The sequence below is a fragment of the Eretmochelys imbricata genome, chromosome 3 (genome assembly GCF_965152235.1).
Source record: "Eretmochelys imbricata isolate rEreImb1 chromosome 3, rEreImb1.hap1, whole genome shotgun sequence".
Taxonomy (NCBI): Eukaryota; Metazoa; Chordata; order Testudines; family Cheloniidae; genus Eretmochelys; species Eretmochelys imbricata.
The window spans coordinates 195,328,960-195,355,849 of NC_135574.1; the positions used below are offsets into that span (position 1 = coordinate 195,328,960).

Below are 26,890 nucleotides of genomic sequence, written 5' to 3' on the forward strand. Positions count from 1 at the left end.
TGCAATAAAACCACACAGCTTTACTTGAAACAAAGTTGTGTATCAGGGCGATAGAGCACAAACGCTGTGGGTACTGTGTTTAGCCTACTCGCCCGTTTTAAAAGGTGGTAATTCCTGACAATTACACACTGTTAAATGGAACAAGCAACTTCTAAAGGGAAATGCTAATGAAAATTTCAGTGAGCGCTTGCTTGAAGAGCACCTCTGTACCTGCTACAACAACAACTTAAACTGCAGGACTTTTTTAAATAAAAAACACCGTAACCACCAGCTCTTACTTCACAAACTGATGAAAAGCATCCCAGTATTGCCAAGTAGCACTGTACTTCATGATCGATTTCACTTTGACATTTCTATAAAAGTTGAAAATGTTATTGCTTAGAGTGTCTTGCTGCATCTCGCCCTTCATGCCTCCAAAGATCGGCTGACAAATTCCATCTCTGCTAGAGGTATTACCTGAAATATAAAGAGAGAGCTAGTTACCACAAGCTGGCTGCAGTCCAGGTAAAGAAAAGCCATGTTTGCATTGCTTAATAATCTCTGGGTATATCTCTGAAGAGTAAAATATTATACTTTTATTGCTTGTTCCTTGCTAAGTCACAGGTGTGGTTCTTATTCCCTAACAGCTTTCAAGGAAGCAAGTTCCTGTTTGCAACTAAACAAGTTGAAAAAGAAACAGCAAAAGTAGGTTAGGTATCTTCTTAGAGATTAAAAGCTGCGTTGTCACTAGCTAAAGAAATGCATCTCTTTGCATGACTGGCACCATACTGTGCTGCAAAGAAAACAGCTTGAAGTATGTCACTGAAGGCAAATGATTCAGAGCCATGCGTGTGAAATTCAGATATCAACTGAATACTATAGTAGTATTACGTGCATCACAGCAGCACCAAGGGTATGTCTAAAATGCATTGTAAACCAAGATCCGGGACCTTGCTTGTGGTTCCCAAGCCCGTACTTGAGTATCCATCCACACTGCATTGTAAACCTGGGTTTACAATTGCTGGACCCAGATCTTACAGTTGTGCTGCTGCCTATTACTTTATATATTCTATTAGGGGGGAAAAAATCCTCCCCACCAACAGGGGAGAAAGGCCATTTCATTTTGGGTACCTGGCCCATATCGCTCAGGGTGGGCCTCTGATGGATGGAGACAGCTGGGGGACGGGAGGAGATTCTAATCTACCTAAAGAAATCCCTGTAGCCTGCTGCAGGGCCCTTGTGCTGTGGAGTTTGGAGGGGAGGAAGGAGGAGGCCTGGTTACTCCTCACACTCATTGTTGATATCAGCTACCAGAGCGGGGTTACATGGGAATCAAGTGAGAAGTAAGGACGCTCTGTTGCCCCTCTCTCCTCTCCAATACTCACTCTTACTCAGGTATCTGGATTGCCTGGGCCCTGGTGCCTCCCACATGGAACAGGCCTCCTACCTGGGCAGAGAGGAGCCTATTGTCTGGGTGCGCAAGGTAGCAGAAGACTGGAGTTGAGCGAAGGCGGCTTGGAAGGATAGCTCTGGTGGATGCCAGAAGCCTAGCCCAGCCCAGCCAGCTGTAGGGCCAGAGCTGTATGCACCAGTGTGAATAACAGGATTCTGGTTTGGGATGTACCCTGACTTTCTGGAAACTCTCTAGCTCATGGAAAACTTGGTTCTTTAGATGGTTCCTGTAGCCAGACAGCTGATATTGCTTAGGCCAGGGGTCGGCAACCTTTCAGAAGTGGTGTGCCGAGTCTTCATTTATTCACTTTAATTTAAGGTTTCGCATGCCCATAATACATTTTAATGTTTTTTAGAAAGTCTCTCTCTATAAGTCTGTATATTATATAACTAAACTATTGTCATATGTAAACAAGGTTTTCAAAATGTTTAAGAAGCTTCATTTAAAATTAAATTAAAATGCTGATCTTACGCCGCCGGCCCGCTCAGCCCATTGCCGGCCTGGGGTTCCGTTCACCTAGGCCGGCAGCAGGCTGAGCAGGGCCTGTGGCCGGGACCCCGGCTGGCAAGGGGCAGGCAGCCAGAACCCCTGACCGTCGGTGGGCTGAGCGGGGCTGGCGGCTGGGACCCCAGACTGGCAGTGGGCTGAGAGGCTCAGCCTGCTGTCGATCTGGGGTTCCATCTGCCAGCCCTGCTCAGCCTGCTGCCAGTCTGGGATCCTGGCCTGCCCCCATACAGTGGGTACCTACCTTCTCCCTGGTTCTAGCCATTCTCTTCCTCTCTCTGCACTGAGATGAGGGTGGGAGTGTGCTGAGCACAGGGCTGGGGGTGAAGGAGCAGGCTGGGGGTTGGGGTGTAGGGTCTGGCCAGGAGCTAGAATGAGGGAGGGGGCTCAGGGTTGGGGCAGGAGGTTTGGGTGTGGAGCACTTACTTGGGCAGCTCCCATTTGGTGCAAGGGGTGCAGGTGGGAATGGGGGGGGGAGGGTGCAGGAGCTCCTGTTTGGTGCTCAGGGTGGGAGTGGGGGGTGCAAGAGTCAGGGCAGGGGGCTGGGGAGTGTGTGAGGAGGGTGCAGGAGTCAGGGCTGGGGGTGCTGGAGTCAGGGCTGGGGTTGTAAGGGGGTGCAGGGGTGAAGGCAGAGAGCTGGGTGTGTGTGGGGGGTGTAGGGGTGAGGGCAGAGGGCTGGGGGTGTGGGCTGGGGTCGTGGGGGTGCTCCCAGCCCCCTGCCCTGAGCAGCTCACGGGCATTCTTGTCATGCTATATTACAGTAACACAGAGGTGCAGCTTGTAAAAGTCAAGATCAGGGCACGTTGCGCTCGACAACGTACGAACACCTAGTAGAGCCAGTCCTTATTCCAAAGAACTAACTAAAGCGCAGTGATTTGCCCAAGGTCACACAGCAAGTTGTTGTCAGAGCTGGGAATGGAACCAAGCTTTCCTGAGTCCTGGGCCAGCCGTCTATAACCTGACCCATCCTGCCTGACTCATGAAACCAATGCATCTTCCAGAAGGAAAAACATACTTCCCAGGACAAGGAGCCACTGACCAGCATCTTTCGCAAGTTGCTAAGACCTCAACTTCCCTGCACCCTTGACAGGGTTAATTCTATAAAGATAACGATCTGTTGGACTCTATCTTGGAAGAGGCAAAGCATTTCATAACTACCAGGGAGATGACTGACAGAAGATACCATGTTCTCTAGCTGCTCCAGAGCGTTTCTGAACGCTAAAGCCTTTGCAGAGGCTCCAAGGTCACTGCCTAGGTGTCGTCTCATGCATTTTTAATGTTTTTGAGGCAAAAGTCTCATGAGTTTAAATTTCAGTGCTTTACCCGCAACTATCACGGGTAGTCCTTGTTTAAACATCAAGCCCTACAGAACAAGGCTAGTGCACAAAACCCATGGTGAAGTCAGGCTTTAAGCCTGTGGAAGTTGGGTAATTCTCAAAGACAACAAAGCTCAGAGGCCCCACTGCGCTTTCCCCACAAGGAACACAGCTTTCTACGGGCTGTGCCCCCACCACCTACCCCTATCATGCCTGAGCCTTCCCACCCCAAACTCCAAGGGGTGTCCACGTTGGGAAGGGAGAGCTAATGATCCTCTGAATAGCCTTAACTTCTGCTGCCTTTCCCAGCAGATTTTTGGGCAGGTTTGGGAAGGAGCACGTGGAACCTAGCAGCTGCTTTCCCTCACCTCCCAAAACTAAACACACCATAGCCCCCCGGAGGATGCCAGGTGGCCCCCACTCATGAAGGCCACATGTAGAAACATAGGAATTGCCCTTCCTGCTCAGACCAGCGATCTATTCTGGCAATGACCACTGTCTGGTGCTTTAGAGAAAGGTGCAAGAAACCTTGTAGCAGACAATAACAGAGCAACCTGCCCACAGGTTCCTAGCTCCAATCTGTTAGTTTTTGAATTATGCCTTAAAATGTTGGGTATCTGATCTAATGTAACTGTGGTTGTTCGCTTTACCCACACAAATGTCTAATGATTTTCTGAAGCCTATCATTAGCCTCTATGATATTCTTGTGGCAACGAGTTCCACAGGTTGGTTATGTGGAATGCTATTTGTTTTTATCACTTTGAAACCTGTCGCTTTTCAAGTTAAGAACAAGAGAACATTTAATTGTCATATGAGGAAGGGCACACAAGAGCGTCTGATTTATTTCTCTAAGCCAGTCATTATTTTTGTACATCTCTAACACGTCCACTTTTACTGGTCCCTTCTCTAAACAAAAACAATCTCTTCTCGCATAGAAGTCTCTCCATGCTTGTAATCAATATTGTCATTTGTCTCTGCTGCCAGTATGTTGTTTGAGAAACACAGTATTCTGGTTTAGGGTGGACCACTAATGTATAGAATGGCAAGACAATATTTTCTAGCCCATATGTTACACATACTGCCACTGTTTGATGTTTTGACCATCATTACACATCGAACAGAGGTTTCATTGAGATGATCTTTTTCCTAAGTTGTTACATTAGCTTAGCTGACATTACTCCTTCCAGCATGAATCACCTTTCATTTGTCAGCAGCGAACTTCATCTGCAGCATTCTGCTGCCCACTCACCTACTTGTTAAATCTTGATCTTGTGTCATTGGCAAGTTTTGCCACCTTTCCCCTCTCATTTACTACATTCCCTTCAGCAAAAGGGTACAGGACCCTTTGTGATTTCGCACTTCGGAATCCCCTTTGGGGCTGGGTCTAAGGTTTTGGAATTTCCAAAAACATGTGGTCTTTAATCACACAGATAGTTGAATTAGCCCATTCTGGAAATCAGACTGTTTATCCTGAATATCACCATGTCACAAGAACCAATGCAGGAAGGGATTCACGTTTTAGTCCTTTGCTTACCCACTTGGCTTCTTTTGCCTGGGCAACCGTTTGTTGTGTGTCACTGTCCTTTATCAGGCTGTCACCGCCAATGGTATCCGTAGCTGCCAAAACCGATTCATACAAACGTTCTGCATGGCTTTCAAGTTCTTCTGATTGTTTTGCAATCAATCCAAGGGTGTCCTTTAAAACTAACGAGTATAGGGAGATTTTTATTACCATGGAACTTCTACATAGTGAAGCCAACACAGAAAGCAGACAGGAGTGTTCCATCTACATTTTATCAGATTTATTTGTAACACAAATCTAGGCATGTGCTTCTAGAAATGATGCCTCTAGTGCAGTGGTTCACCGCCTTTTCAATACCACAATGCAATGTTATAATAGAAAAACGTTTGGGGACCCCCAAGTTGAGACCAGGTCTCAAGATACACATGCAGTGACTGTGCATGCAGTCAGATCATTTTAAAAACTTAAATCTCTTTGAACAAAGTTCCAGCTAGATTTCATTCCCCCAGGCAGTGGAGGATTTTTCAAAGATCTATTCACACACATGTCTGTGGGCACAGCTGTTAGCTCTCTACTCAATTCACTCCCCAAACATTAAATTAAGGTTTTAGAAGTGCAAAGTTTTACAAAAACAAATCAATAGAAAATAGAATCCCAAACCAAAGCTCCTGAAGGTTTACAGACCCTGACTTCCTTTGCACAGGAAAGCGGATGATGCAGCTACTACTGGTTGTAATCTAAGTAGCCCCCCCACCCCTCCCAAGCCTTTGTCTGAAGCCAAGATAGCTCCAACACAAGCTGACTTTAAAAACCAACTAGTCTCTCTCTCTGCATATCTAAGCAACATGCTATCAAAAAAACAGGGTCCTGATCTGGCCCCTGACAGCTCCAGCAGCTTAAAGAATGTGACCTCAGGTGTGTCTCCCCACCAGGGAAATCCACCTGACACAGAGGTGTTCTCTTGCCACCCCAAGCACTAGGCTGCCCTCGTGTGCAGCCCCTAGGGGTGCGCTCCAGCTATTCTGAGCTGGTGGAGTGGCCCACAGCTGTCTATTCAAACAAGTCCTTACTGAGCACAGAACGGTGCAATGGAAGCTTAAAGCCATCTCATAGAATATCAGGGGTTGGAAGGGACCTCAGGAGGTCATCTAGTCCAACCCCCTGGCTCAAAGCAGGACCAATCCCCAATTTTTGCCCCATATCCCTAAGTGGCCCCCTCAAGGATTGAACTCACAACCCTGGGTTTAGCAGGCCAAAGCTCAAACCACTAAGCTATCTCTGTCTCCTCCTGCTTATGTTAAATGGTCCCTTCCCAGCACAAGATTTACACCCCAATCTACAGGGAGTTTATCACATCAGGGTTCTCAAACCCTTAATACAAAACCCGAAGCATTGAAATGGAAACGGTGGCAGAACCAAAACGATGACGTCCCCTACTGCTGCTACCATGCATTAGGGGAAGGGCAAAGAGCGCTCCATGCCTGGAGCAGCTTGGCTGCCCTACCTGCCAATGCTATTAGAGGAGAGGAAGGCGCAGAAGCAGTCTAGAGAAGGGAAAAGAGAGCACCAACCCTGTGACCTTATTACAGAAGAAATCAAGATCTGCTACTGTCTGTTACCAGCAAACTTCACGACCATAACATCTCCAGCTGAGTGATGGCTGGAGATGAAGTTGGCAAGTAGCGTGTTCGAGAGACAACTATACAAGGTACAGGAAAGAAGCATAAATACGTGGCTCTCCCGTTAAATTTCCAAGAAGTATCTTTGACAAATGCCTTCTTATTTGAGGTGGAGTAGAGGTGGCATGGGGAGGTTATGACACTATTTTAAAAAACTGTAAGCGCTAAACTAGCCTGTGAGTGATGGCTTAAATGGAGACAAATAACTAGACTAGTCTTCCATGAATTGGGAGTCTGAACTGCAGTTGAGGGGCCAAATGCAGCTCTTGAATTGACTTGCCATGGTTTTCACCAGGACTCTCACCTTCACCTTAGACCTGCATCTTCAAGGGTAGACTTTAGTCCCCAGACTATAAGTAAAAAGCTCTCATTAACCTCCCCCTAGAGCTCACTGATAAACAGCCCAGTTTCAAGTTATCAGCCACTTCTCTTTAAAGCTCCCACTAATTTTGACACGGTTGCTGAATCTCTCCCCCACACAAAGCATAGCTCAGGACATGAATCTCAGAGTCTGGCTGCAGCTGGATGTTGACCTCTTGCAGGTTTTGTTGTCACACGCAAAGAGACACTCTCCACATCCCGTCCAAAAGAAAGTCCCCTTACCCGGTGAATTTGACGCCATACATTTCAGGAGGGTTTCACCCCTTTGTAACACACTCTCTGTCAGCGTCTGGTGATCAGCTACATCTTTCTTGAATTGCTGCGAAGATAACAAGTTTTGTTTTTACAAGCGTTTTGCGGCCCGTATACCAGGATAGAAATGTACTACTAGCTGCTTGCATCATGCTGCCTGGAGGAAGACCTATCATCAAAAGGACCTCAACATTCCTGATCTCCTGGCCTATGGGAAGCAGCCATTTTGGAGGTGTGATGTGCTTGATGTTTTGGGTAGAGATGGGCCCAAAGGTGGCCCCTGGATATGAATTTTCCCTTAGTTTTTGGGGGTGCTTGGATCCTGTGGTTTGACTCTGGATCAGATAGAGAAGCCTAAGACAGAAGGCTCTGACTTGGACCTACTCATCCCAGGAAATCTACTCACACAATTTCCATTACAGTGTACATGCAGCCTTATAGATGAGCCCTGCGCATCACTCTTGCTGAGCTATAGGGTTCCAAGCACTTTAGGCCATGCTGTAATCTTCACAGTCACCCCTGGGAGGCAAATGGGTAAGTATTATCCTCCCCATTTTACAGAGGGAAGAACAGACGGAGCTCAGGTGATGTGCCCCAAGGCCACGCAGCGACTCCTTGGCAAAGCAGAACTAGACTCGAGTTCTGCCACCACCCTGAGAGCTATGCGCTAAACCTGGGAGCACATGGCCTCCCAGAGTCCTGGGCACCTCCCCTGGGGAGGAGAAAATGAACAAGTCCCTCCATAGGTAACCAAAGGTAACTAAAAAGGATTACAACTAGTAATGGTCCATTCATTCTACCACTCTGATTTCTCATCACATGCCAACACAAGTGGAATATTGTGTGTAGCATGTGCTCACTGCCCTAAAAAGACACACACAAAAGTTATACTAACTTCTAACTTGTAGAATACCTTGAACACCTGTGCCCTACACAGGTAAGGAAAGAGACACCTGGAGACAGAGAGCATTTAGTGGGCCAGGCCAAGTGGAAGATGAAGCCCAGCTGGGGGAGGAGCTGAGCAGGGAGCACAAAGGGAGGAAGCCCCTGCTGAGAAGGCGGCTGCAGGGAGAGAATGCTGCAGTTCCTCTCTGGTTGCTGGAGAGTGGAGGGAAAGCCTTGCGAAGCAGAGGTACAATAAGCCCTGGGTGGGGCTGTGGGAAGGCCAAGGAAGGCAGTGAGCAGCCTGAGGCAGCAGCGGAACCCAGAGGAGCCTGGTTCCCTGACCAGCCACAGGGATGGGTGGTGTGGAAACACCCTGACACAAGGGGGAGGACGACTACTGAGTGTGGAACTGGGCCAACTGGGAGAAAGCCCTGGGAGGCATCACTCTGCATGTTAGGAGGGTGACAGCCCTGCAGAGCCCAGAAAGGGGTGAAGAGCCTGCAGCGGAATACGGAGAGTTATGTTTATTTGAGTTTAGTTTATTTATTTAAGGGGTGGGGAGGGAACTAAATGTGACCTGGCTGGAGGGGCATGTCCTGAGGAGAGGCAGAGCACTGCAGGGCTGGAGGGGCTCAGCTGTCATCAGGAGGCGCTAAAGAAGAAGAGCCTGAGATGCCACACCCAGCCATGGGGGAGCACGCTAGTGGCGAGTCTAATCTAACGCTTGGCTTATTTGGAACAGGTAAAATGGCCTATGCACCACTTAACACCCTCAAACGGACTCTAGGTGAGCTGTGGGGTTGGCCCCACGCCCGGGGTGGATATTCTAGGGCTCTGAGTACAGCACATCTCTGGAAGGAGAACAGAATGGTAGTGCAGATACCGTCCCCAAATGGCCAGGGCCCACCCCTTTGTTCAGTAAGATACAGCAGGTAACCAAAGAACGTATCAAGGAGAAGTAACAGAGGATGTTAATAAAATACAACAATGGAAAATAAGGTTCCTTCCCCCAATCACATAGAGAAAAATCTAAATAAAAAGCGTTAGAGCTACGTGACGCTCTCACACTGACCAAGATAACCCCCCGCCTTTGTTTCAAAACATACTCTACCGAAATATGCTGAGTGGGATTTTCAAAAAGGCTCCCAGCACTGGCCTAACTCTTCTCCCACTGAAATCAATAGAAGCAGCCATCTATCTTAGGTACTTACATGGCCTCCATTGCTTTGTACCTGAGCACCTCATAATCTTTAATATATTTATCTTCAGAACAGCCCTGTGAGGTAGGGCAGTGGTATTATCCTTATCTGAGAGATGAGGAACTGAGGTACAAAAAGGCTGAGTGACTTTCCCAAGGTCACCTAGGAAGTCTGACAGAGCAAAAATTGAACACAGGTCTCCCAGACTAACATCCAATAACTGACCCAAGGCCTACACGGAGTCTTTCTGAAGAAAAAAAAAAAAATCACAACCCTGAAGTATTTAGAAGAAAAAAAAAAAGAGTTTTATGCAACATTTCCTACTAAAATACATGTCTGGGGAGAAAATATAATTACCAGGTAACGATGTAGGGAAGTCTTCACACTTTCAACGTCTGGTTCGGGTGGAATCCAGTTGTCTGTAACGTCTGCTACTTTATACAGCCAATGAATTAGCTCTTCTAGCTGACAGCAAAATATCTACTTAGATGAATCACAATAAAAGGCATTACATCTCTCTTTTTCCGTAATAATGACATTAATACGTGGCCAAAGGATGCTTCACAGAATGTTTATTCCATGCTGGCTTAGAATCACTGCTCTTGAAGGTCCTTGTTTGAGTGCTGACTTCTTCCTTCTCCTCTTTCCCCTCCGCCCCACAAAAAACCCAAGAAAGCTATTCATTTATTTGGGTTTAACACTCTTGAAACGAAAATTAATGTCTAAAAGCACACTGAACAAAATTAATATTGCAAGTTACATCCTATGCTCTTGCAAGCCATTTTAGGGCACAGATGAGGAGGGAAGGCAGAGACAGATGAAAAATTACCAGCATACTCCAAAACGTATCCAACGTGGCTAACGAGTCACTAGTGTTATTGACTTGACTTTCAAATGGCTGCTACGAAAGGCCTTTTAGTCAACGGAATTCTGCACAGGCATGAGGGTTTGCTCGCTTGTCTCTCTCTGCAGGAGCGGGGCCCCACTTTGTAGAGCACCAGAGTTACTGAATGTTTTTGCCATGAATCTTCCTAAAGGTCTATTTTTAAATTATGTGTGTGTTTGGGGGGAGGCCGGGTGTATTCTGCAGGGTGCTGAGGACCCTCTGTACGAGCTAAGCACCCTCCGCTGCCTTGAAGATAAGAATCAGGCCCTAATTCACCTAACCCTTGTCTACACTAGAAAATTATAGCACTTTAACCACACGAATAATGTTAAAGCACAACCAACTCCTCCTCCCTACCAAAAGGATGCAGTTATATTGGTATAAAGGTGCTTTATACTGGTATAGCTAGCCTTGTACAGGAAGGGGAATAAGCTATCCTGGTAAAAGGCACCTTTGTACCAATATCTGCATCCACGCTATGGCTTGTACTGATATAACTATGTCAATTAAAAAAACAAAACAAAACCACTCCCCTGCCTGAAACAGTTATACAGTTACAACTTGCAAGTTTAGAACAGGCCTAATAAGAACTTATGTGGTGCAAAGTACAACCAAACAAACACAGAGATGAAACTGCTTGTTCGAAATGCTAAGGCTGGGATCGGTGGACCTAATTCTGATCTCACATACTGTAGTGAGTTAGTCCTGTGCCTACGTACAGCAATCCCTCCGTATCTGTCTCTATAACTGGCATTAGCAATTAGCAGCATGGTCGCTTACTCAGAATACTGACAACCATATGACCAAATAAACGCAGTGTGATACTGGGGACAAAGCCACTACTTAGGAAGCTGAAACTAAAGGGAGCAAAAGTCCAGCAGGAGGAAAATCAACCCCTGCCCCCCTTTTTGAAATGTCATCAAAATGCAGAACAATTCAACCAGCTCAACAGCGAGTCAAAAAAGTGTGTGTGGGGGGGGGGGGGGGAAAGAAATCACCAAAAATGTTTTTCCTTTCCCCTTCCCACCACCAAATTTCAAAGCTGGATAAAAATTTTGATCAGTCCTAGGAGTTACACTGAAAATTCTGATTTACAGCATATTAAGAAAAAGAGACTTAATAAACTTTCCTGACAAAAATCTACCTGGTTTCAATATGCACTTAAACAGGAGCCAACTCACGGATAGGCTCACAAACTTTCCAGCAATCTGGGGTTGAGCTTCAAGCCACGCTGTAGTTTGGGGCAGAAAAGCAGACAATTTCACAGTGTCATTCTTGCTGTGTCTACCCTAGATCGCTTCCCCAAAGATTTGCCACCAGGGCAGCTTCACGTCAACGGCAGCAAAGGCAAGAGTGCTTGTGTAGACAAGTCACCAGAATCACCAGTGTTTTCACCATCAATATCATCTAACCCTGCTCAGAGAAAGCCAAGGAAAAATGCTGTTAATAATGCCAGTGCCTTGGCTATACTAGAGCTCTTATTGGTGGAGCCGCACTAGTGGGAAATGTTGTCGGCGAAAGTCCAGCACAGACACAGCTTCTGAGCTTTTCAGTACGTTCGAACCTGAAATTTCAATGTGAAACTCAGCAGACACGAAACCACAGCGCCTCACGAAGCTGCAGGAAAAATCTCCTGTTGCCTGCTGGGATCTGCACTTTAGCCTGGGTGCCACCGGCAGCAAGAGTTGTGTGGCGTTCTGGAACCCCAAGCTGGCAAAGGCGCCCTCCCGCAATCAGAACCAGTCTGCTCCAGTGAAACTTAATGTATAAATTAGTAGCAGCTGCAGGAAATTTAAACGTCATGCAAAAGGAACTGGGAGGAAAACAAAAATACACAGACAGCTTCCATTAATTCTGGTTTCAACCCACCTTAATACATTGTGCAAGTGACTCTTTCTGTTGGTCCTTCCCTTTTGTTAGATGCTGCCCTTCACTCTCCAGTGCACACAGGTATCTCCCATCTAGCATGTCCCTGATGGAGGGCATTCCCAATCTTCTTACAGATTCCCTGTGGTCCTGGTACATGGTTTTTGTAGAGGGCTTTTGAGGGTTGCATGCGTGACACAGAACACAATCCTCACTGCCCTGAATTCCATATTTGCTCTTTACACTGCCTTGATCTTCAACAGAGTCAGAGGAAAGCTGCCCTCTGCTGCCACTGTAGCATGGAAGGTCTTGTTGCACCTGGTCATGCCCCGGTCTCCCTTTAGTCAGCGAAAGATGAGACAAATATTGAGCCAAACCTTCTAACTCCTTGATTCTGGGAGGCAGGGAAAGAAATTCTTCATCATTCTCCCATGCTTTTTTCAGTGTCAGTATTTGTGTAGTGGATACAAAATGACTGGCACCCTTTTCCTTTACTTGATACTTTGAAAAGTCTTCATCTCCTCTGTTACCCCAGCCTCTCCCAGCTATGTGAGTCGGATCACATGGACTTAGTCCAGCACACTTAGAAGTAAGCAAACTGTTTGCAAACCCTCTAACGGGATCGGCTTTGGTGAGAGTACCAACACATTCTGCAAAGGACACTTTTGTGACAGGTGAAGGCCCATAGTAAGGTACTGCTCCTAAATACCCTGGCTTCTTAGACAAGGGAGTTGAAAATCTCTCTGCTGAGATCCCACACTCCTTACTCTGGCTTACGTTGCTCCCTGAAGCATGTTGATTTTGACCGGGTGCACTGATACACTTCAAAGTGCTCTCAGGTGAAACGGAAAAGCTGTCAAGATCTATACCAGAGTCATGGAAGAAGGGATCAGGCATCACAGACTTGGGGTTCTTTGCAAGCTTGTATTTTGGCTTCAAGGGGTAAGTGTAATCAAGCAAGTCCTCATACTCTTTATTAGGGTTCCAGTGTGGAGACTGCCGGTCCGGAGACGGGGGTAAAGCATCAGGTATTGCACATGCCCAGTAATCAGCCTGAAAGGACGACCTATTTTTTTCCTGTTCCACGGCTACGCAGTCATCAAAGAGAGGATTTAACCGCCTGCGTGTGCTGAGCATGGGATCTTCTACTGGAGTACAGCCACTGTGCAGATACCGAGAGGGGAAGACTTCAGATGAAGGAAAAACCCTTCGAGCTGGTAAGCTTCTTGACCTTATCTCCTGCTGTTCAAAGTCGTCGTCTTCTGAAGGTGGCGTGGAAAGGCTCGATCTGGAAAACGTTGGGATTACTGTCTCAAAACTGGGGAGTGTTCTGTTAGGCAAAGACTTCAAAGTGGCTGAAGAAAGGGAAAGTGAGGCCTGGCTCCCATGGTCAGCATTTAGGGCAGGAAGGGGCTCAGAACTGGAGAGGTAAACTTTGGCGTCCATTGCTGAGCTCTGAAGTGTTGGCTGATGCTCAGGAGCATTCGGAAGGTGCTCCTTGCAGCCCAGACATTCCACCATTTTCATCTGCTTGAAACATTGGAGGGAGGGGGGAAAAACATATAGAATGAAGCAATGATAGTTCACACATTAAAGGCCTGTACTTCGCGTACGGCTTTGACTAGGTTATAAATGCATTTCACCAATGGGGAGAACTCCAGCAAACAGAAATGAGAAAACAAATTTCTAACTCAAAGGGAATTCTTTGAACAATACAAGTAGCAGAACTGCAGATAAAAGCCCTATTGTGTTGTCAGCAGGGCAAGAATATAGAGATTCAGAGCCTAACCCAGGCCTGGTGTAAGCAAGCACTCACATGTCAACTCCATTGCCTTCAGGGCAGTTGTACCCATTTACACCAGCTCTGAAATGGGCTGGTACTGTCGCCATATTTGCGGTGAGGCAAACCAGGTACTTGGAGGCTGTATGACACATCTGTCAGCATGAGACATCATTCACGATAAAGCATGTGTTGTGGGGAAAAGGGATGTGAAGTGTCATCACGCTACATTTATTTATTTATTCATTCAGAGTGTTTAAATACAACACACACCAATCCAGTGATCTGAGCCTCTATCCCATAAACTAACCATCACAACAAAAACAAAGGCCCGCACAGAAGCGTAGCCAATCCTCACTCGCTTTAACAAGGAGGAGAAAGGATGGGCTTTGCAGCATGCCCACAATGTTAACAAGCCTGGGTTTTCATGTACAAAAGGAGTCCACAACTGAAGGCCCCTCAGAACGCACCACCAGCTGTTCCCTCTCGTTTCTATTGAGGGAGCTCAAGCATCTCTGCCGATCTGAACGGCGGCAGTGTGTCGCAGGGAGAGATAATCTCGCAGGTAACCAGGTCTCACACTGTTTGTGGCTTTCACAGGTTAAAACCAACACTACGAATTCCACCCAGAAGCTTATTGGAAGCCAACACAGACCACCAAGCACTGGTCTGATGTGCTCCCAATGTGCAGCACACTAGGCTGCATCTGCTCGTGATAGAGTATGTGCCCCACACAGTTGACAAAGGAGTTAACTGGAAACAGAAAGCAACTAGTACACAGGGTTGCACCTGGAGGCTGGGCCAGGCCTAACTGATGATGAAGCCCAGCTGGAGGAGGTGCTGGGTGGAGAGCATAGAGGGAGGAAGCCCTTGATGAGATGATGGCTGCAGGGAGAGAAGGGAAGGACTCTGCAGTCCCTCCCCGGCTGCTAGAAAGTGGAGGAAAAGACTTGAGAGAAGCAAATGTACAGTAAGTCCCAAAAGGGGCTGTGGGAAAGGACCTGAAGGAAGGAAAACGAGTCCAGGCAGGCAGAGAGAAGTCTGAGGGAGCAGACCCTAGCTGCTTGCCACAGGGTGCCTGGACTGGAACCCAAGGAGAGGGAGGACCTGGGTTTCCTAACCAGCCACTGGAAAAGATGGTGCAGACACACTGTGACACAAGGGGGGAAAAAGGACAATGGAGTTTGGAACTGGGGAGAAAGCCCTGGGCAGGCATCCACCTGTCCAAGAGCGAGAGACCAACCTCACAAAACCTGGGAAGGGATGAAGAATCCGTGGAGGAGTGAACCTGAGTAGAGGCAATGAGTTACGTTTATCTGAGTTTAATTTATTGGACTCTGTTTACTCCACAAGAGCTGGGACTAAATGTGATCTGGCTGCAGGGCTAATTCACGAGAAGAGGCAAACCATCACAGGGCCGGAGGAGCTACCGACAGGGGGTGCTAGAGGTGGAGAACCTGATACCTCCTGCCCAGCCCCGAGAGGGCAAGTCAGTGGTGAGTCCATTCTAACATTGATCTAATTTAGTGTTTAGATGCACATCGCTGGCCAGGTCAAGCAAAAGAGACTACTTGCAATGATCTGGAGGAAGGCTCCAGATAAATGCTCCGAGTGGCTTACCAGGCACAGAAAGATTTACCAAAAAATGAATTAATCTGAAATGCTTTGGTAAAATCTTTCCAATAGCCAGGCTGAGGGAGGGGGATGTCTGCACTGAACCTCATTCCCAACATGTCTACCTCAAAGGCGAAAATTTACAAACTTGGGGAGTCCAAAGTCAGGCTCCTAAATAAGCGATATGGGGGCTTGGCACAAGTGAAAAAATCAAGCCTGGTATAACAGATCTCCAACCTCATCTGGGGGTCTTTTGCTGAAAATGTAATAGATAAAATAGTAAGTGAAATCTTCTCACCTGCCGCCCTCCAGGGTGGACAAGAGTGCTGCTAAAGCGATGGGGCAAATAGAACCATTCACGGTAGCAATCAGTTAATGGCTGCCTCTCCACATATGTTGCTTTTGCTCTGGAAAACCTGGAAGAAGGTGTTAAAGATACTTCACAAAGCCTGGGCTTTCTCTGGGAGACTCCAGTTACTCTGTGGCCTGTTCCATCCATTGCCAGATCCTCAGTTCCTTTTGGGGATGGCTTCACCTCCGCGGCTTCTGAAAGCGGACACTCACTGCTAACTAGCTCAGGGCAGTCGGTCTCTAGTTCTGGGTAGTTCCACCTCCCACAGACCTTGGCCTTCACATTCAGGGAGGCTTCAGAACCTAATTTTCCCACATCCAAGGCCATTCATGCAGAACTCCTTCCCCTCACAGACCATGCACTCGCAGCCTTGGGCTCTCTGAAAGAAACAACAAAGTGACCCTCTTTCCCCACTTCCACACAACTAAAACAATATGGATTTGCTTTACCCTGTGTCTAAGTAAGGAAAAACACTTTAGCCTGTCCTGAGCAAAAATCATAAGATCACATCATCTCTGTGCATCTTTAATCACACAAAACAGCAAGTTTGCTTTCATTCTTTTCCAGCACTTTTCTGACTTCACATTACAACTTATTATGCTAAAAACCACAGTTTCGCTCTTTGGAGAGTCACTTGTACTCTAGTGGTACATTCAGAACAAATGCAGGTTTTGTACCCTGCTCTGACAGCTCTATGGTTGCTAACTAAGGACCATGATCCTGAGAGCACTTTTGCACATGAATAAAGTTACTGTGTCCAAATGAACAGCCATTCTTTTCACTAGCAGTTGTGTATCTAGGGCTGCTAGAGAATCAAGCCCTAAAGAACTTCTGGGACAGGTAATTTCCTTACAGGGATACATGGGGATTTCTCGACAGGTCAACTTCTCTGAAACGGAGACATTAAAGAAAGGGAAATAAAGCAATCATCTCAGGACCTGATTGTGCAACTTCTACCTGGATGAGTGATTGATTACTCATGACTAATTGCTCATTGATGGGGGATCAGGGAGTGGGTGTGCCAGTCATCACAGCTTTGCTGGTATCGAAACAAAGATCAGTTGCACTGACAGGGTGGCATAGGTTACTTCCACGCTGGAGCAAGGAGCGAATGGCGATTGAAGACTGAGCTAACTTAACATTTTAGGTCAACCTAGGTACACCGCTCATGAACGTCCAAAATCCACCATCCCTGAACAATTTAGTTAAGCCAACCCAACCTCCAGTGCAGATGCCACTAGATTGATGGAAGAGTTCTTCAACTGACCCAGTTACCCCACCTTTGAGAAGTCTATTCATTACAGTGATGGAAAAAACCCTTTTGTCGCTCCGGGAAGCATCTACACTATAGCGCTACAGCGCCATGCCTGTGCCATGGTACTGCCTGGAGCGTAGACATAGCCCGAGTCGCAATTCACTCCCTGATTTGCTCCTGGGGCATTGCAGGTGCGTGCTGCCTGTTACTCAGGGCTTGTGGAAACACCATGATCGAGCCCTAAGGGAATAAGTTCCCGCAGTCCCTTAATTAGATTTCACTCACTCTGGAGGAGATGCTCCTCCTTTACACCAGTGTGATGCAGCTCAGAATCTGCCCTGCTCTACCCAAATTGCCTTTTATACATCTATAGGGTCTTGTCACAAAACCCTATGCACACACCATTAAATTCAATCAATCATTCTTAGAAAGTAAAGACTGTACCAATACAACCTGACAGTACAATTCGCAATGCCAGTTATTTTTACACTATCCCACTCAAGGGTTCAGACCCAAAAGCAGCTACGTGATTTGGGTAAGTTTCAGAAAGTTACTGAAAATGTCACTTCTTGGGATATCATAAAATCTTGTAAACAAATTACAGATCCCTGTTAGCAAGAATGTTCATATAGAGCTTTAAACCTAACTTCTGATCTCTCAGAAAAACACTGTTCAATGACCACAAGGAACCTTTTTTATTATGCACTTTGAACCATAGTCAGTACAGGTGCACCCCAACTGTGCAAACACGAATCCAGTAACGACCAGCGTGGTAAAATAATGTCAGCCCTTACTGTTGTTCAGTTTCTTTTAATATGTCGAAGAACACACCTGACAAACATTTTAGTTCAAGATCCTGTGTACTTTAAAATCCAAAAAAAAAATCACGTTATCTACCTTGTCCACAAGTATGTTACTAAATAGATCCTTGGGCATCCATGGCAGCAATTCTCTATAATCCCCCAGGTAGAAAGTCATAACAAAGGCTTGCGGATGATAAAGCTAATTTAAATTAACAAGTATGTGGAAGGCTTTAAACAGCTACTAATTAGTTTAGCTGGATCTGAGGTGATCCAGGAAGACCACCACTGTGGAGAACAAACACTCTGTAGAATTTTTCAACCAACTGAAGGATTTTATGGTTTTTTAAAAGAACACAGGGAAATTATTTTAATATACATGAGCTCAGACAATCAACAATGCTGTGCTCAGGTTATTGCACTTGATTTCTGAGAGAAGCCCATTATAATTAAAACGGGTCAAATAATATTAATCAAATACAAAATCTGGCTAATCTTGGCTTCACCAAGCATTCACAAACCAGTGCTGTTATTTGCTAAATTTATTAGGTAGCCAAAAGTATTTATAGAGTATTACAAATGGCATTTTTTTGGAGTTTTTGAAATACCGAATGTTGGTATTTGAGCTACCAAATTGATGTTGCCAATAATCTGGTGAATAGAGCACACCTTGCTGTGACAAATACATGTACTCACCAGTCTCAAAGCTTCATGAATACGAAAACACTTCAGCTAGGTCAAATTGATCTGATGCCGCAGCATTACCTAAATATTAGTGGAATAGGCTTTTTTGCTAATCAATAAGCTCAAGCTAAAATAGTAATGCATGAAAGGAGGCCATCCGAGACAAATCAATTGCAAATTCAAAAGGTGGGACACAATTAACAGCCTTTTAAAATTTTTTAAATTAACAACATCCTAGCTCAGTGGTTCTCAAACTGTGGGTTGGAACCCTGTTTTAATGGAGTCGCCAGGGCTGGCGTTCGACTTGCTGGGGTCCAGGGCTAAAGCCAAAGTCAGAGCCCCACCGCCCAGGGCTGAAGCCGAAACCCGAGGGCTTCAGCCCTGGGCGGCAGGGTTCAGGTTACAGCCACCCAGTCCAGGGCTTAAGCCCTCAAGCTTTGGCTTTGGGCCCCCCTGACCCGGGCGGTGGGGCTCAGACTTGGGATTTGGCCCCCCTGCCCTGGGCAGCGGGGCTCAGGCTTCAGTCCCCCTGCCCGGGGTTGTGTAGTAATATTTGTTGTCAGAAGGAGTCACGAGGCAATGAAGTTTGAGAAACCCTATCCTAGCTGGTTCTGCCTGCAGCAACCACAATCATGACCTGTCCCTGTGGGACAAATCGGGCATGACAGAATCAACATTCAGCCATGGAACATTGGTCAGATGAGAGAAATTCTTCGCAACATTTCATAAATTTAACAAACATCCTTAAAGAAGCAAACTGGTGTCAGACCGCTTTGCTCTGCAAGTTCCTTTTAGCTACATAAGGAGTTGCAGGGATGGAGGGAGACATTTCTGCTGATATCTCACAGACTGGGGGGAAACCTGGTTCCCCATTCTGCAAGAGGTTTTTGAGAGTTTTAAATTTGTTCCTCTCCTAAAACGGGATGAATGGTCAATCTTGAAATTTTTTACAAACTGATGATAATATTTTTTTTTTAAAGTAAGATCTGGTAAATCAAAACATTTTAATTTTGACTTTTTAAAGTTTTGTAGTATAAACTAACAAATTTCAAACCCCTGCAAAAAAAAAAAAAAATTGCGGGAGATTTGTTGAAACTGACCCTTTCCCCAGGAACAATTTTTCATTCGAAAACTCCTTACCAGCTGTGGTCACCTCTCCTGTGCCGAACATCCCAGTTTTAACTATTTGTCTTCTGACTATGCTCCTCCTGCTCAGCCTCTGTATACTTTTTTTAAAAAGGCAGATGGTGGGTCTGCCCCTGTACTAATGGCAAGTGTGTAGTGGAGGGCAAAAGTGCAGAGTTCTTCCCCAAACACACACTCCACAGTGCCGCACAGACATTCTAAGGCAGGGGTTCTCAAACTCGGGGTCGGGACCCCGCAGGGGGTTGCGAGCGGTCAGCCTCCACCCCAAATCCCGCTTTGCCACCAGCATTTACAACGGTGTTAAATAAATTTGAAAGTGTTTTTAATTTATAAGGGGGGGTCGCACTCGGAGGCTTCCTGCGTGAAAGGGGTCACCAGTACCAAAGTTTGAGAACCACTGTTCTAAGGCCTTGGCCATACTATTGTTGCAGTGACGTCACAGCAGCAATTCTCAGCCTTTTCCAGACAAAAATCCCATGTTAGTGAATACTTGTAAGTGAGATCTGGCTGTTCATGGGCAAAGCAATCCTACATTCCACATATTCTCTTCACCTGACTCAATTGTGATGTTTTTGCTTAACGGCAGACCTGATTTATTTATTTTTCCCTTTAATTCATAACTTTAACTCTGACCAAAATAAATACTATTATTGCATCAGGAGGATCACCCCAAACAAGAGAAGAGCCAACAGAGACGTCTCCTGCCACTCTTCTTCCCAGCTACTGACTATCAAAAGAAAAGAGGTGAAGCCACAGGCAGAATGACTGGGATGTCCCTATTTCATGCCATTTGCTGGTTGGCACCATTGTAAGTTACAGCAGCCTTAGGGCTGCTCTAACTCAGTACAAGGAGGAGCAGTCCTGCATGCAGATGCAGCCGGATTGGGGTGTCAAATGTGGGCTTTAAGCCATCTCTGCGCACACACCTCTCCCTGAATTGTGCAGTTCATCCATAGCAGAGTAGATGGTCTTACATAACAGATATAATTAATCCTCAAATGCAAGTTTATCTACATATTTTTACCATAAATGTATTAGACACTTTTCCTAATAAATTACATGTACCGAACTATTCTCTGGAAACAGCAGTTGGAACTACTTTAGAAAAAAAAAATCCACTGTCAATTAAACATAGCAACTATGAAAACCCATTTATCTGTAAAAATATTTAGACACCAAAATTGAATAAGCAAAAATAATACAAAAACCACCCCAAAAATCTATGGGTCAGAGTCCAGATTGTTGTGTTGCAAGGAAATCTGTCTCTTCCCACCCCCCCATACTTGATAAGAAGAATGTATTTGTTTAGCTTGTAGGCAACTTAAGATTTACGATCTCTTCAACTATTCACTTTCTTGCTTTTAATTGCAGAGGTTTTATAAATTATGTGCTAGGTAGTTGAACTTTAGTCACAAAGGATATGTCTATGTTGAAAAAAAAACGCAAACAAAACCCCAAACTCATGACAGCAAGTCTCGAAGCTCAAGTCAGCTTACTTGGACTTGTGCTGTGGGGCTAAAAATAGCAGTGTAGATCTTCCCACTCAGGCTCTGAGATCCACACCCATCGCCAGGTTTCACAGCCTGAGCAGGAAGATCTACACTGCTATTTTTAGTCCTCTAGTGTAAGCCTGAGTCAGTTGACCCCATGCTCTGAGGTGGCTGTTGGGTCTGATGTTTGTTTGTTTTGCAGTGTAGATGTACTCTCAGTGACCTTACCTGACTTCTTTAAATAGTGTTTTGGGTTTTGAATTAACTATAATATTGAACATTTACACAACTGAACATTAGTAAGCTAAATACCAGTAGTTTAAACCTTAGCTGTAGGTGATTAAACACAATCTTCAAAGAGATAGACTTGTCTGACTGGAATGCCTGAGAAATGACTTTGCCACTATGGCACCTCTAGCTAGAGTCCTTCAGTTCCAACTGGAACCATCTATTGTGCAAAACCAGCCCATGATCATAAACCTTTAAAAGATATTCCAGGCAAATCTAAGGGTACTACATATTAAATTCCAATACTGATTCTAGAGCTTACAGGTCAGCACTTCGTCTGTTACATTACATAGTCCCCTGCTCATATATTTTGTTCACTCCTTCAGCAATAAAATCCTTCAGGATTTAACTGTGGATCCCAAAATATATCAAAGATACTACACAGGCATCTACTAGACAGTTCCATTCTCCCCTTGTTGTTTTCACCCTTCCAGTACTATAGCCCGCTCCCTTCGTTGTCACTAATGCAACGGTGTATACAGAAGGTCAGATTCAGACCTGGTGTAAACAATGCAACTCCACTAGCTGCACCTGCTAATATCTGTCTAGCTCCTTAATAATTTTTATTGTGCTTTCTTGAATTCCTTCTGATTTGTCGACATCTTTCTGATACTAAGGTGTCCTCACACTGAATGTGCATTATTCTAGGTGTGTGTTATATCCCTGATCCATAACATGATCCCTCTGCGTAGGCAGCCCCGTGTCAAAGCTAAAAGGAAAAGGGGGGCTGTTAATAGCATAAGAAGTAAAGGGAAGGTATCCATTTAGCTGTAATCTACGCAAGGAACAGCTTGAATCTCCAATGTTTGAAATTTAAGCCAGCTCCTTCCTTGTGTCTTAACACATCTGAAATACACACACACACACACACACACACACACACAGAGTGTTCTTGCATTTCTTTAACCACAGGCTTTGAACTCTTCAATTTAAAATACTATCACCACTAACTTCAATATAAGCTTTTTTCGGGGGGCGGGGAGGCTGTGCAAAACCAGTCTGTGCAAGTCCTAAGAGATAATGATCCCCTCCACAGCTCCCATTGAACTCAACGGGCCTGATCCTGGTCCCATCAGGATGAAGAAAAATCAAAGATTTTAAAACAAATTTAAAATCAGAACCTTTAAATTCACTTTTCTTTTTAAAAATCAACCTGTTTATAATTAACTTTAAAATTATGATGACCTCTATAATAAAGGCCCAAACTGACTGTAATATTTTAAAAATCAATAAATAAAAATTTGGTGCATTAGTGAGCCCTCCCCAAATTGGCAAGTTAAAGGGTTCTGCTTTTTAATTATATACTGTATTGCGGGGAAAACATCTTTAACTTCTGAGGTCGCCTCATACTTATAAACATGTCACAATCAAGTATTGCACTGGGTAAATATATTATTTTCAGTCTTTACAATGGCGTGAATGCTGGTATTTGCACTTCTAATGTAAGTACTTCTCAGTTTCTGCTGTTCAGAGAAGATTTGGTCTTAATGTACATAGTTTCAGTTTAGCTAGTAGGCGAAGAGAGAAATGAAGAGAATATTCTTTGGACCACTTCATTCAAAACTGAGAAAACAACTGGAAGCTGAAAAAACAGGAAAGCTGATGAGATCAGTTTCTGAAAATGTGGAAGGTCACAGGGCCTGATTTTCAAAGGTATTTAGGCACCTAAAGATGTAGGTGCCCAGTGAGACTTTCAGAAGTCTAAATACCACTTTTGGAAGTCTAAATACCAGTCTGTCAGTTCACTACCTACATTTAATACTGCCTTTGTTTAATAAATCAGTTAGTTGTAAATTAAAAAAGTTTATGAAACATATTCTTTTGTATCCAACACATTGTAAGGTCATGTTAGTTAATGGGTAAACAATTTTCAAATGCTGTTTTGACATATTTTTTATTGAATTGCAATTTCCATCCAAATGCAGCTTGACAGAAGTCACAAGTAAAAATAATCTAGTAAGCAGAAAATGGTGAGTGATGCATTTCTTAACACAAAAAACAGAAAATGAAGAATCTGATTAAATGTATGTTTAGCTGTATAATTGTGTAAATAAGTGTGTATAAATATAGTGTATTCTCCTGGTAACAAAAAGTTACCACCAAATATAGTCTTGACATTTTGACAATCAGCATGTTTTAATGCTTCTACCAGCCAGAGAGAATGTTTCTTTAGGGAAACAACTCAAGTACAAATGCAAAACAAGATTTCTATTCCATAAAAAGTCAGTGGGCTCAGGGCCTTGTCTAAACTAGTGTTATTAAAGTTGCTCGTGACACCTGAGTTTCGTAGGGGAGGTCTACTCATCCTAGCCCCAGACGGAGCTCTTAACTGCAACAGCTTGAGTGTGATATGTGATGAGTTCGGAAGCTGGGAGCAGCACAGCCTTCGCAGCAGGGAGTTTGTTTATAAACTGCGGCAGGGTGATTAAGATAACAAAAGGCTTAACATTAAAGTAAATTAAGGGTTGTTAGATGATCCTGAAAGCACTGCCAGGAACTTCAGTTAAAAGACAGGTTTCAGAGTAGCAGTCCTGTTAGTCTATATCCGCAAAAAGAACAGGAGTACTTGTGGCACCTTAGAGACTAACAAATTTATTAGAGCATAAGCTTTCGTGAGCTACAGCTCACTTCATCGGATGCATGCAGCGGATGTATCCAATGAAGTGAGCTGTAGCTCACGAAAGATTATGCTCTAATAAATTTGTTAGTCTCCAAGGTGCCACAAGTACTCCTGTTCTTTTTGTAGTTAAAAGATAGGAAACAAAGGGTAGGAATAAGAGGTGAGAATGGGAAGAGGTAAATAGTGATGACCATCAGGGGTCTGTACTGGGACCAGTCCTATTCCACATATTCATAAATGATCTGGAAAAAAGGGGTAGGCAGTGAGGTGGTAAAATTTGCAGATGATACAAAATTACTCAAGATAGTTAAGTCCAAAACAGACTGCGAGGAGTTACAAAATGATCTCACAAAACTGGGTGACTGGGGGCAACACAATGGCGGAAGAAATTCATTGTCGATAAATGCAAAGTAATGCACTTGGCAAAATATAATCCCAACTATACATACAAAATGATGGGGTCTAAATTAGCTGAACCCGAAGAGATCTTGGAGTCATTTGTGGATAGTTCTCTGAAAACATCTGCTCAATATGCAGAGGCAATTAAAAAAGCTAACAGAATATTGGGAATCATTAGGAAAGGGATAGTAGATAATAAGAGAAAAATATCTTATTGCCTCTATTTAAATCCACGGTATGCCAACATATTGAATAGTGCGTGCAGATTTTGTCACCCTATCTCAAAAAAAAATATATCTGATTTGGAAAAGGTACAGAGAAGGGCAACAGAAATGTATGAGGAGACATTAAAAAGACTGGGACTTTTCAGCTTGGAAAAGAGATGACTAAGGGGAGATATGACAGAGGTGTATAAAATCAAGACTGGTGTGGAGAAAGTGAATAAGGAGGTGTTATTTACTCCTTCACATAACACAATAACTAGGGGTCACCAAATGAAATTAATAGGCAGCGGATTTAAAACAAAAACAAAACAAAAAAGTATTTCTTCCCAGTCAACATGTTGAACTCTGCCAGGTGATGTTGTGAAGGCCAAAACTATAACATGATTCCCATAAGAACTAGATAAGTTCATGGAGGATAGGTCTAGCAATGGCTAATAGCCAGGGATCTAACATCATGTTCTGCATATCCCTCGCCTCTGTTTGCCAGAAGCTGGGAGTGGGCAACAGGGCAACATGATGATTACCTGTTCTGTTCATTCCCCCTGGGGCACCTGGCACTGGCCACTGTTGGAAGACAGGATACTGGGCTAGATAGACCATTGGTCTTACCCAATATGGCCATTCTGATGTTCTTATATAGAACCCAGATGTATCTGCTCCCCGCTGTAACCCCCTAGACCTTGCTCTCCTCCCAGAGCTGGGATAGAACCCAGGAGTCTTGACAGTGTCTCTCTCTGTGTCCACAGAGTTAGTAATAAAGTAAGAATATACATTAAAATTTTAAACCTAATCAGTGTCCCTTAAGTGACTTGTTCACAAGATGTCAGAACATGTTGTTACGAGAGCTGAGTGGGTCTAATATTTATTTAATTTTCTTTCTTTTATAAAGAAATTAGATACTGGGCTCCTGTCAGTTAACTGCTAAGTTATCTCCCAAAAAACTAGAGTTTTCAAATGCCTAAGTAGCCCCAGGAATCACAATTGAAGTTGTCCCCCGATACCAAAATCTGAAACATGCCCCGGCATTGCTCCCAATGATAGAGCTGAAGTGGAGGTAGCAATTTCTGGCATATTTTTAGGAAAAGGCTGGCAGAAACAATGGAAATCTGCCCACCACTCAGGAGCAGGCCCAATAGAAGTTGTGGGACCTCAGTATCTCTCAGGAATTGGCCCCCAACACTCAAAATTTGCCACTGAATGGTATTAAAAAACCCTATTTGACAAGCAGTTTCTTTTTGGCTTACGTCTGGACAGAATTAGAGAAAAACAGCTTTATCTCAACAAACTGTGCCCTAACTCCAGCTAAGTGCAATTGGCTCACTGTAGACTTTAAACACCGTTACTAAGCACTGGCATTTCCTGATACCCAATATAGACTCTAAACAGCGTTAAAATCAACATTAAAAATGAGACCGTGAGCGCCACCAGGCAAGGATTTAACTTCTTGGTCAGGGAGTTGAATCCACTGTAGAGCACTATTTATAGCAACAAGGCTGCATTAATAATAATAACCAGCCAAAGTGAGACACCAAGGCACATTTGCGCTGAATAGTCTCTAAGTGCCTGGCATGCCGCGGGTGATAGAGGAGGTCAAGAATAATAGTACTGCTGAACAACACATTAGTAACAGGCAGCATTAGTAACAGGCATTTAATAAGACCACAGAAAGATGATGATTCTCCCTCCCGTAAACATCTGGTCAATCCCAAAATGCTTTTGCCATGGAGGAGAATGGATCGCTGCTCAGCCCGCAAAGGCAACAGTTCTGGTGCTTTACTCTGATCACAAAAAAAGAGCACCAAGGCTGGATACAATTTTTGCAAGCTCCTAGGGCTTGCCACTGAAAGCCCTGATTTCTGGTTTTCCCCCCCCGAGCACCAATCCTAGCCTCAGGAGAGCCTGAAGCTCAACCCCGACACACAGAGGCTGGCCCTAACTCTACGCTGCCTTGCAGCAGGCCAGTTTCAGGCTGGTGTGACTCCACGGGAGTCACTCCGGATTGACGCCTGTTGGACAGCAGAGCAGGATCCAGCCCACGCCCCAGGGCTCTCTCGGAGAGCTCCCCTTACCCCCCCACCCCAGAGACGGGCTCCTACCTGCCAGGCGGAGGGACAGCAGCAGCCGTGGGCGCCCCCGCGCTCCATCAGCCACCCCACGAGCGCCGCCGCCGCTTCCCCCGCCCCAACAAAGGAACCTCCCTTCGCCGCCGCCAATCCCGCCCCCGCCCGCCGAGGCGGCTACGCCCCGGCGCCGGGGCCCGGCCAATGGGAGCCTCCCTGCCCCGCCTTTCCCCGCGCAGCCCCTTGGAACGTGAGC

General features: G+C 45.1%; 1 protein-coding gene across 4 annotated transcripts; it reads right to left on the minus strand.

The window, feature by feature from the left end:
• Positions 1-26,783, minus strand: CEP68 (centrosomal protein 68). Of its 4 annotated transcripts, none has more exons than XM_077814028.1 (7): positions 26,671-26,783; positions 15,615-16,047; positions 11,926-13,449; positions 9,528-9,650; positions 7,057-7,153; positions 4,787-4,956; positions 1-456 (listed from the first exon to the last, which is right to left on the minus strand). In XM_077814028.1, exons 2-7 carry the CDS (start codon positions 15,993-15,995, stop codon positions 406-408), a joined length of 2,346 nt encoding a protein of 781 aa, XP_077670154.1. In that variant the 5' UTR covers positions 15,996-16,047; positions 26,671-26,783; the 3' UTR covers positions 1-405. The 4 variants fall into 4 exon arrangements, with proteins under 4 accessions (XP_077670154.1, XP_077670155.1, XP_077670153.1 ...); XM_077814029.1 differs by having other exon boundaries at positions 9,528-9,635; positions 11,926-13,452; XM_077814027.1 differs by having other exon boundaries at positions 11,926-13,452.
• Positions 26,784-26,890: the final 107 nt, after the last annotated feature.

Excerpts from the sequence above, each read along its gene's own strand:
- CEP68 (XM_077814027.1), bottom strand. The coding sequence starts at position 15,995 with ATGGCCTTGGATGTGGGAAAATTAGGTTCTGAAGCCTCCCTGAATGTG. Across the intron at positions 13,453-15,614 it reads TCCACCCTGGAGGGCGGCAG|CAGATGAAAATGGTGGAATG; the intron begins GTGAGAAGATTT and ends CAATGTTTCAAG. Across the intron at positions 9,651-11,925 it reads CACTTGCACAATGTATTAAG|ATATTTTGCTGTCAGCTAGA; the intron begins GTGGGTTGAAAC and ends TCATCTAAGTAG.